At 32.4% G+C, this 11,768-nt stretch overlaps 2 protein-coding genes across 2 annotated transcripts in view; both read right to left on the minus strand.

Annotated features, from left to right (window-relative positions):
- Positions 1 to 12: 12 nt before the first annotated feature.
- On the minus strand, positions 13 to 1,028 carry LOC137615968 (uncharacterized). Its single transcript, XM_068345654.1, has 2 exons — positions 629 to 1,028; positions 13 to 347 (listed from the first exon to the last, which is right to left on the minus strand). The coding sequence occupies exons 1-2, from the start codon at positions 1,026 to 1,028 to the stop codon at positions 13 to 15; spliced, it is 735 nt and encodes a 244-aa protein (XP_068201755.1).
- A 3,099-nt stretch (positions 1,029 to 4,127) lies between these two features.
- The window catches only part of LOC137623746 (integrin alpha-8-like), a 39,116-nt gene continuing 31,475 nt past the window's right edge, over positions 4,128 to 11,768 (minus strand). Inside the window, exons 20-26 of the mRNA XM_068354575.1 lie at positions 10,758 to 10,880; positions 9,890 to 10,182; positions 9,502 to 9,555; positions 8,943 to 9,021; positions 7,567 to 8,679; positions 7,247 to 7,369; positions 4,128 to 5,751 (exon numbers count right to left, since the gene is read on the minus strand). Of these exons, the coding sequence (XP_068210676.1) occupies positions 5,656 to 5,751; positions 7,247 to 7,369; positions 7,567 to 8,679; positions 8,943 to 9,021; positions 9,502 to 9,555; positions 9,890 to 10,182; positions 10,758 to 10,880 (1,881 nt within the window). The 3' untranslated portion in view covers positions 4,128 to 5,655. The remainder of the gene's footprint in view (positions 5,752 to 7,246; positions 7,370 to 7,566; positions 8,680 to 8,942; positions 9,022 to 9,501; positions 9,556 to 9,889; positions 10,183 to 10,757; positions 10,881 to 11,768) is intronic.

Raw genomic sequence — 11,768 nt, forward strand, 5'->3', positions numbered from 1 at the left:
CCAATTGTTGTTTTAATATTTGCTGGGCAGGCCTTTCCTCTTGATAACCTCAGAGACCCTTTTGGGTATGCTATCAATAAGGTTCCTGCAAATTTGGGGGTCAAGGGCAGCCCAACACTCCTTCAGGGCCTCCTCAAGCTTTGGCACTGTCGACGTGTCTTTGTTCCTGAGCATTGCTTTTATTATCGCCCAAAGATTTTCTATGGGAGACAAGTCAGGAGAGTTGCCAGGCCAGTCTTTAATGTATTCTACTTCACAATCCCCCAACCACTGCTTAATAATTTTAGCAGTGTGGCAAGGGGCACCGTCTTGCTGAAGGATTTCAGTGCCAGTCTTTTCAAATGCGTCTGGCAAATACAAATTCAAAATTTCGTAATAGACATTAGCATTAACAGTTTGTCCTTTAGGCAACACCACAAGATCCACAACCCCACCGTATCCAAACGCACCCGAGACCATCAAAGAGGGGGGAACTTTACTGTCTTAGCAGTGGCCTTGGGGTGATAGGGATCGCCACCTTTCTTGACCCAGACCTTTTTGCCTGCGGGGTCAGAAATATAAAACGTGGCCTCGTCTGTAAACAATACCTTCCTCACTCTCTCTATCGGCCACTCCTTAACCTTCTTACAGAACTCAACCCTTGCCTTCCTTTGTTTCTCAGTCACTAAAGGTTTCTTCTTTGCCTTCACCTTCTTGAATCCCAGATTGCCACTAATTGTTCTTACACTCGTTTCACCTAGCACATTTGGAAAACTTTCTTTTAATTGTTTTGCTGTTAACGTGGGATTAGCTTCTAATTTACTTTTTATGAATCTCAGGGCACGTGGGGACTGTTTCTTGGGGAGGCCGCCGCCATGCGTGTGCTCAGGGATTTCCTTCTCCCCACCCGCTTTGTATTTGGCAATGATATTCGACACTGTACGGCGTTTCACATTCACGTGAACACTTATTTCAGTTGCAGTAAAGCCTAACTTATAACACTCAATTATTCTAATAATATTATCTCTGCTCGTATGGCCCCCAGGCATGGTCACAAAAAAATAACTATGGCGAAAAAGCGATCTCTAGACGGCCCTCTCAGATGTGCGACTGTCCACTAACTAGGTCAGAAGGCGACTGGTTATGAGTTGATCGATGAAACACAGGTTTCCCCGATTAGTGGAAACATCAAGCTTTGAGATGCAATATAGTCAATTTCTCTCGGTCGATTTTTTAGCCTCGATATACGACCACACCCAAAAACGAAGGTCGGGATTGCCACGAGGGGGTCGCGGCAATCGCGACCGGCGCTGACTGTATATATATATATATATATATATATATATATATATAATATATATATATATATATATATATATATATATTAAACACGTACATGCAAAGATTGAATCACAAATTGTGCTCATCATTGAATAAGTATTCCCTTGGGCAATACTTCTCAACCGAAGGTGAATTTGTCATCAAGATAGAGGAATAAATGTATAATCCAGGAGTGTTAGTTAAAATACCAGAGGAAATCAACTCTTATCGCTGCTGGTAGCTCAGTGGTTTAAATATGTATTCCTTAGTAATGTTTATTTTATGAGACGTATGTTCGAATCATGGCGTAGGGTTGCCACTTATCATGAAAAGGATATCCCTTCCCAGAGTAGATGGAATTACAGTAAAGGAACTAATTGTGGCTCAATATTTGAATGTTTGAAATTATAGTATTTTAGTGAAATGAATATATATATATATATATATATTATATATATATATATATATATATATATATATATATGTATACAAATATATATACACACATTTATATATATATGTGTATATATATGTGTGTGTATATATATATATATATATATATATATATATATATATATATATATATATATATATATATATATATATATATATATATATATATATATATATGTATATATATATATATATATATATATATATATATACTGTATATATATATATATATATATATATATATATATATATATATATATATATATATATATATATTACAAATATATACACACATTGGAGTACACAATCTGTCAAAATGATGGCTAAATTTATAGATTGATATGCAAAAACGCACACGCACCCCCTCTAACCAGGGTATGACTACTCTCCCCCAACCCGCGGGATAAAGAGAACTGAACGTGACTGAAACAAAATATATATGTATTCATATACTGTATATAGCCAGACACTTGCTCTCTATTATATAGGGGAGATATATGCAAACACACAAGCACCAAATCGCTAACCATATACAGTTGTGGAAGGGTCCCAATGGAACACTTCGTGCGCCGAATTAGGTGGGAGACATTCGCCTTTGTCCGTAAGAGATAACACGGAGAGTAATTCAGCCTTCAAATCTTGGCAAAGGACATGCACCTGATCCGGGTCTAAACAAGATGCACTGAAGAGAGATAAGATTCATCACACAAAGCAATCCCGGTTTCATCTTCAAGCTTATGGTTAGCTATCTAGTTGAATACCTATCTCTCTCTCTCTCTCTCTCTCTCTCTCTCTCTCTCCTCTCTCTCTCTCTCTCTCTCTCTCTCTCTCTCTCTCTCTCTCTCTCTCTCTGTATATATATATTTATATATATATATATATATATATATATATATATATATATATATATATATATATATATATATATATATATATATGTATATATATATATATATATATATATATATATATATATATATTATAATGGAACGGCCAATACACTTTCAGAAAATAATCGATGTCAATTTAGCTCGATATTTTTTCCAGTGCTTGGGTTTCCATTAATACTGGAACAGATATTTTATTTCCCAATTATTTTTGTACGTTTTCAAGTTAATCAAAATAAGTGTGCTTGCATTTGATTATATGTATGTGAAATAAAGACTCTCTCTCTCTCTCTCTCTCTCTCTCTCTCTCTCTCTCTCTCTCTCTCTCTCTCTCTCTCTCTCTCTCTCTCTCTCTCTCTCTCCTACATTGAACGAATTAATTTGTTTGAACTTTATTACAACATTTATTCGGCACTGGCCTAGGGGCAATAACCGGCATGGTATTAACCTGTGTTTGAAAATTTAATCAAACATTGCGTAAAGATTCAGAACCTCGGTGTATGATATAAGAGGATCTACGTGTATTTAGTCTTTCATAATTCTATTTGCATCTGCTTGGTTGGGAAATTCATACTCTTCAATGACAGATGAAAATTACACATTAAAAAAAAAAAGCATTTGAAGAATTTGACGTCACTTGTACAATCGGATTATTTAATTTCTTATGCTCTATTAGCTTTGGTCTTCTTTTATTGAATTACCAAAAAAACTGAAATTTTCATAGTTATATTTATAAGTAAATAAGCCCTGTTATCTCTCTCTCTCTCTCTCTCTCTCTCTCTCTCTCTCTCTCTCTCTCTCTCTCTCTCTCTCTCTCTCTCTCTCTCTCTCAATTAAAGATTATTATGTATTTGAGTATTTACATATTTCACTTGATAAATATAAAAGAATTTTCTGTTTTACCTGTTACAATGGTTATACCTACAGGCACCTTTATTAATTTGATAGATTCCAAACTTCTTTACTTGCTGCATTCCTATCTCTCATAAATGCCCTTATTTTAGAATGGCTATATATTGGTCATTCAAAATTTTCATGGATTGGTCCCTGAACTTTTCATGACACATTCTGAATCATCGAGTCGACCTTGGTAAAAATAGATTTTAATACGTATGGTTTTGCATTCTATATTGTTGTTTTTTTTATTCTTTTTTTAATTATTGAGGAACGTCAGTATATTCATTACGTTTTACTTCCCAATCATCTCGAGTTTCTATTTTCTCTTTATTTGTCACCCTCTGAAGATTTGGCATTCATGCATTCGCATATTGTTTTATCAACAATTGTTTCTCTTTTCTGCTTCTTTATAATATTTGGAACAATGAATAAAGAACTTAAGACTCTATCTTTAGATTTTTCAGACAATGCATTACAGAAAAGGAAATTATTCCGAGATTGAACAATAAAGAGTTAATATGTTAATAAAGAATCAAGAAAAATTAATATTTTTGCATTGTGTGTAATAATGGTATCGATAATGATACTCTGTTTCATATGCAAATATTTATTGGTACAAGACAAATATTGCAATAATGCATTAACTCTATTATATTTTTTTAATGTCTCCTTTTCTTTTATCTAAGTATCATTGGATCCCGTTTTTCTTTTGTTTACTTCCCACATCCACACTCCATTTCCATAAAGGGTAGTTGGCTCAACAATTACATTTTATCATATGTTTACAAACGCAATTGTTTACTAGTTTTATTCTTTTGGTATGTACAGAAATTTATTAGGTGATATAGTGGAATTCAAACCTACCCTTGTGTGCAAATTTAAACGAAGTTTTCCTTCAATTATAGCATAATACAAAGGAAATAATTGAGTCACTTATATAAAGCAGCTAACTATATATACATAAATTGAATAATACATTTAAATGTCTGCTTGTAAGCGTTGAGATTAATCTGATTGGCTAGAGCATAATAAAATATAGAAAGGGTTCTCACTGAGTAAAAATAGAACAATTATTAAGTACTTCAATATTTTGTCAAATGAAGTAAAAACATTAATAATTATTCATTAAAACAGGAAAGTAAATGTTTAGACTCTAGCTCTTTGGTGAATATACTTCTTTTCTTTATGTAAACAAATATTTTTAGAGCATTGTCCAACAGTTCATTGCGGATAATCTAATTGTCATCTATAAGAATATCAACAGACTTCCTTATTCAAAGTGGGCACTCATCCCACTCTGATTTAGAATAAGATAAATTATAACAGATATGAGATCATGAATGATTTTATACTATACAAGAGTTTGTGAGACCAATCTTGTTTAACACGATAGCCTACAGCTAGAAAAGGGTATTTTGTGTAAACTTCATAGAAATTTTCAAAAAGATAAGAAAAAAGCAGAATCCTTGGTTTTATAGAAAATGCCCCACCACAAACATAGCACATCTTGAGAGGATTATTCAATATAGAAATTCATTTCTAAACTTCACTTCACTTGCTTAACAACGCATTTCATCACTATATCAGTTTTCAAGTCACAACCAATAGTTTTTAAGGCCACAATATATTATTTCACATGTCTGCAGTGTGCTAAATATTTCCAATATTTTCATAGTCTTGTGGACAAAGTAATACAAACAGTGGCAAGCAAAATAGCCTCTAGAGTTTAAAGGTATAAACTACCTTTTCAGCCAGAAATTCAACTCCTAAGTACGTTTTGTTTCTATGTAAGCAAAATTTTGTTCGATTATATCCATTTTTTTTTCTCAAGTACATACTTTCATCTTTAATTCACCAACAATCTAAATTTTTACTGCCAGATGCGTATTAATATCTAAATAAAATGTGTAAGTAATTTTCGAAATTTTCACAATAAAGCATATTCTAACATGCACATTATTATATCATTACATTAAATTATATCCCAATTTCCTTTTAAGTAACAGTAATCAAAAACAATCTGTAAACCCTCCCTCTTGAATGCAAAGATCCTGTTGTTATTATCATTGCTCCCTGAGACGTCTAGGTGACCATCAGCTGGCATTCTTTACTTCTTCAGCTACCCGTACATCTCCTTTTCAAGTCTCTCCTTCTTTACCTTTTCAAGCTCTTCCCTCTGATCCTTGCTGATTCGCTTCCTTTTGAAGAAGCCACACTTTAGGGGCAAAAGGAAAAGTTTCATAAATGTTAGTAAAGTGTCAGGAAAGGGATGGCTCATCATCCGATGATAAATTTATAGTCTATATAACTTGTCATTGGGTAGTAATTCAGAATGGCCTGTTAACGCACTCCATGAGGAGTTGGAGTGGTGTTATAGTGAATAAGAGGCCCGTTTGATTGGTTTTCAGTGTATGAGTTCCATCTTGTTATTTTCTATTAGCTGACTTTAAAGTTTTCAGTGTTGACGTATATGTAATTCTTGTAAAGTAAACACATACTCTTTGTCTCATTTAATCATCTAATTAGATAAAGGCAACTATTTGGAAAATTTTGTGGAATACTTTTATACAAATTATCGGTTATTGAGATACGTAAATTATGATAGGATTTCATAGTTTACTAGTCATACAGGTTAAGAGCGTTCATATGTTTATTATTTGATGGGCAGTAGGATGAGTAATGCATTCTGAGGGAGTAAACGAGTTTATTTCATCCTTAGTAATCCTTATTTCTAATGACTAAAACATTTAGATCTCTTTCTCTTTTTGATGATTTTATAATTCGAAGAAGGTAATCGGTTCTTCCCATTAAACAGTCTCCTATTTCGATGTACATGATAAAAGAATTTAGAATATTAGTTCCTCTAAATTTAATGTACCGTATCAGGATTATATGTATATAACTACAGTTAGACATTTCGACCCAAAGCTCATTTCGGTATACAAAATGTAAAATTTCTATTTAAAGATCACTCGATTGAAATCGGGTATTTTAAGGACGATGTTTTAATTTAATCAAAGCCTCCTCATCTTAAATTATTATTATTATTATTATTATTATTATTATTATTATTATTATTATTATTATTATTATTATTAATGTTGTTATTATTATTGTTAGCTAAGCTACAACCCTAGTTGGAAAAGCAGAATGCTATTAGCCCAAGGGCTCCAAAAGGGAAATTAGCCCAGTGAAGAAAGGAAGCAAGGAAATAAACAAACTACAAAAGAATTAATGAACAATTAATACCATATATTTTAAGAACAGTAAATGCATCAAATTAGATCTTTCATATATAAACTGTAAAAACTTAAAAATATGGTTCTAAATATTCTCCTAGAACGTACAGATGTCATAATGATGATCTCCCTTGAATCTTGTAAATCTATAGTAATAGGGGGATGCTATTCAGAGGGAACACGTTAGGCATAGAAATATTTTATATCATAAAAGAAAGCTGCCAAGGATATTGATATTAATCGTATTATAAAGAAGAAATCGCTGATGGATTCTGCTGATATACACCCATATTTATACATACAATATGTGTTTGTATATATATGTTTATATATATACACATACACACACACACACACACATATATATATATATATATATATATATATATATATATATATATATATATATATGCATATAAAATGTATTGTATATGTATATACTGTATACATGTAAAATAAACGTATTCTTACCATATGTAGCAGACTGCACAAGATGATGATTCCCATCAAACCACCTACTATAGCTCCAATAAGTTCCAGTCCTCTCAGACTAAGTATAGAGTTTATATTGAATCCTTCATAAGTTTTCGCTTTCTGTAAAGAAATATCAAAATCACATCAACATTAGTTCAGTATTTGGAAACTTCGTCGAAAGATTAAGAAAATTGTTCACATATGGTCGTAACTTACGTTTTTATTGTTGTTATTATTATTGGTATTGTTTTTTATGTTGTTGCATAAAGGTATTAAAGGTAAACATTTTTAATGATAAATCTGTGTGTGATATTTACCTTTATTACTGTGATATATGTTGACACTCTTACATCATATCTTCTTGTAGGGTGCTTTGGTGGTTTATTTCTGTTTTTGGTTATAGATGTTGTATTTTCAGATTCAGTATTATTGTTTCCTTGAAGCATAGCTACATCATAGTCATCACTAGACTTTGATTCCATTCTTAAAGCTTCTGGTGAGTGATATGAATTGAATGTGGTTTCTCGTGACATGGATACATGCTTGAAATCTGTAGAATTCGTTGCATTGTTACTCATTTCTGTTGAGAGGTCCGAGTCCACAGTGTTCAAGAGGTCTCTGCTAATGGTAGTGTAAGTGGAAAAATTTTGTTGGTTATTTGTATTTCTATACTCTGCAAGATTTTCACTTTTTGCCACAGAATCAGTAACAGAGATTTCCCAGTAGTCTGGATTGGTGAAATTTGATTCCAAAGCATTGACTGTAGGATCTGTAGACTCCGTTGTTTTAGTACTGATTCCTGTGGAAATATCAGAGTTCTTTGCCATTGAGTCTTCCGGAAAAATAATGTCAGTTGTAGAAATGTATTTCTCGGAAATATCATTTCCGTATTCTTGTATTTTACCTGAAAGAAAGTCTGAACTATCAGCATCAGAGAGGTTTGGACTGATGATTTCAGCCTCAGACTCATATGAACTTGTAGTTTTTCCTGGTTTTACAGATATCTCTTGCCTCTCTGTAGAGGCAATATGAGTCATTGCCTCTGAAGACTTCTGATCTTTTTCATCTATGCTTATATGTTCTTTATTAGAAGGCGAAGGTATGCTTGTGGTTTCATAAGTGTCATTATCTTTTTCAGTCATGAAATTATCAGGTGTTGTAACCAGGCTTGTACCTTCGTCACTCACTGCACTGTGAAAGGTTTTTTCACTTTCTTCTTTTGGAATGTTCCCAAAATGATTTGGATCACTGACATGGCCATAATCAATATCATTATCTTCATCCTCATTGAGTTGGTATGTATTGATTCTCCTATAAGCATCTGAATAGCTTTTTGTGTTTCTAACAATATGGTTATTGAGGAAAACATTTTTCTGGCTGGTGTAGAAAGCCATGCCCGTTTCAATAAGCGCTCGTTGAAGACGCGCAACCTGTAAAAATATATTTCATAAATTCTGTAAAACTCTTTGGTTGGATTAAGGTTTGCTTGTATATAAAGAGATTCAGCTGATAGTGTAATGTCACTTTTATTATTAGTTTTAATTTTAATAGAAGTTAATAAAGTTTACATTTGTCGTATATAAAAGAATTACAAGACTAGTTAAAGATAATGTCCTCATGGAAATTCAGTTATTCATCATGAAACCGTTTTTCATAGTTTTTGTTTGAAACGAAATGAAAATAAGCTATTTACCTCCAGCACTCCAGCAACGATGTATCCACTGACTTCTATCGTGATATTTGTACCAGAACCCAACTTCGTTATATCACACCTGTTGAAAAGACAATAGTTCAGTCAGTATTACAGTGTCAGTCATTCACCGTGGGGAGATTTGTAGTGTCAGTCAGTCATTCACCGTTTGAGGATTTGACTTGAACGGGAAAAGTCGTGATTTTTCATGACATTTCCTCTGAAATTCATCCAATATCCTAAATAGATTTAGCATATTCCGGACGTGAAAATATTCTGGAGTGAATTGTTAGTTATAAGTCATAAAATCAGTACATTTTTTTTTCCTGTTGGAGCCCTTGGCCCTTATAGCTTTTCCAAATAGCTTATAGCTTACCTAATAATAATGATTATAATATAGTTTCGATCATCTAGATTTGTTTTAAAATTTCACCAGTCTAACAGTCTATTTATCAACAGAGAATCCAATATTGAAATGCCATAGATTTAAATGTGTGTTTTGTATTGATTACAGCATATGAAAGTTTTCGGTTGACTTTAGAAATGAAGTAAATATACTTACATTATTTCCTCACACTTTAAAAGGTCACAGCCAAGTTTGATTGGTGATTTTTTCCTAGAAAAAAAGCAAAAGGGCCAGTTTTTAATATTTTGAAATAGATCATATATAATATTTTTAGGTTGTATATAAACATATTGAACATGTGTTGTATCATATTTTGAAATATGACATCTTTTGCCAAGGTTCTTACCAATTTTATAAAGAAATGCATAAAGTAAAACTATTTAACATGGCCTTTTAAGTACAGTATAGTCTTGTCTACTTTGGCTATCGAGAATATATGCGTGTATGTAAATATTAAAAGGAAGCTTATCATTCAAACATATGATTATGATGGCTTTAGAACTAAAACCATACAGTTAAAAGGATACCCTATATATTTTCGTACCGTGGGCTGTTACTGGGCGGAGTATTTTTGGTTGTAGGGGTAGTAACCTGTGGTGCGTCATCAAGGAACACATTATCTGCTGGAGGATACAACGTTAATTCCTCTTCAAAAATGGCTGGTTGGTCCACCTGAGATGAAAGAAGTGATCGTTTCTGTCTTGTACTGTTGTCTTTTTGGGCTGTTTCGTCTGGCGGATTCTCAGGTGAAGAACTTGTCCATTCCAAAGAATCTTCGGTGGATGTTGTGCTTCCTTGTGTGGTCTCATTTTCAGGAGCTTGGGAATCTGTGGTTAGCTAGATAATAAAAGAGGATGTTTGTCAGTACATTACTTCTCGGTAATGGGATTAACAAAAAAAATTTGACCGCAGAATATATTATTTATAATGCTATTTAATCTGATAATTCAACAGTGTTTTCATTATTATAACTCTTAACTGCGAGTAAAGCTGGTCCATGATTCAACCAAGTTTTTTTTTCCTCTAATTTATAATCATATTAAAGTTGAAAATATTGAATTGTGATTAAATTATCGAACAGCACTAATACTCCACTTGATATAAATGCAAAAGATCCTGTTTTTATTTATTCTTATTTTATTTATTTATTGTGGTCACTGCGGGGATTTTAAACTTTCATTTTCTGTAATTTAAGGGACCAAGTCTCCCCAAACTGAAAGCTTAGTTAGGTTTCTCTGTAATATTTTTCGACAGTTATAATGAATGATAGACAAGAATCAGCCATGGTATATCAACACCCTTTGGAGTAATACCTGCTTATACGATAATCAATTAAAATTTAAAGTTCTCAACTGATAATAACATTTCAAGTAGATCATTGTCTGATGTTGAGGAAAATCGTTGCTGCTTACATTTAGGGGATTAAGAATTAAAGATGAGCAACGAAGATTTCCTGATGTCTTGATAGGATCCACAGGGTAGAATATCGTGAGATTCTTCATTTTTCCTATTTGTAATGGTAACCCCAAGACGATCTGAAAGTTGAAATAGTTAGCTCTGAGATATTCCATAGATATGTTGGAGTACTCACCATCAAGTCACGAGGTTGTGATTTCATCCACAAAACTGATAAGTTTATAGCTGATTTAGCAGCAACGTCGGCCTTTTCATTAACAACAACATGAGCAGGAATCCAGCATATTTCAATATGAACCCCTTGACAATAGAATTTGATAAGGAACTTTTTTTTTTAAATTTTCTTTGCTAGTTTGCACCATGCGTGCAACCTTTTATGGCTTCTATGACATTTCTTGAATCATTATACATAACAAACTTACGATTTACTGTATCTTCAATAAATTTAATAATGTTAGTTGCCAATAAAATAATAAAGCAAAACACTGATCACTGATATATTTAGATTTTATAATTTGAGCATCCTTATGCCGGAAAAAAAAATTGCCGTATTATTACTATGTTTGACATGCGTGACTCATCTGCCTAAATTTTGTTTACTTGTTTTAAATAAATGCCTGTGTTGTACGCACACACGCAGAATGCATATATATATATATATATATATATATATAATTTATATATATACAGTATATATATATAAGTGTGTGTATATGTATATATAAATGTATATACATATATATAGATATATATAGCATATATATATATATATATATATGTATATATAGATATATATAGCATATATATATATATGTATATACACATATATATATAGCCTATATATATATATATATATATGCGTGTGTGTGTGTATTTATGTATGTATATATATATACATATATATGTATGTGTGTGTGTTTGTGTGCGCGCCTGCACACATGTATAAAAGCCTCTGCATTCAAATTACAGAGAGAGAGAGAGAGAGAGAGAGAGAGAGAGAGAGAGAG

This window comes from Palaemon carinicauda, chromosome 2 (assembly GCF_036898095.1).
Source record: "Palaemon carinicauda isolate YSFRI2023 chromosome 2, ASM3689809v2, whole genome shotgun sequence".
Taxonomy (NCBI): domain Eukaryota; kingdom Metazoa; phylum Arthropoda; class Malacostraca; order Decapoda; family Palaemonidae; genus Palaemon; species Palaemon carinicauda.

Excerpts from the sequence above, each read along its gene's own strand:
- LOC137615968 (XM_068345654.1), bottom strand. The coding sequence starts at position 1,028 with ATGCCTGGGGGCCATACGAGCAGAGATAATATTATTAGAATAATTGAG. Across the intron at positions 348-628 it reads GAAGGCAAGGGTTGAGTTCT|ACGCATTTGAAAAGACTGGC; the intron begins GTAAGAAGGTTA and ends TGTATTTGCCAG.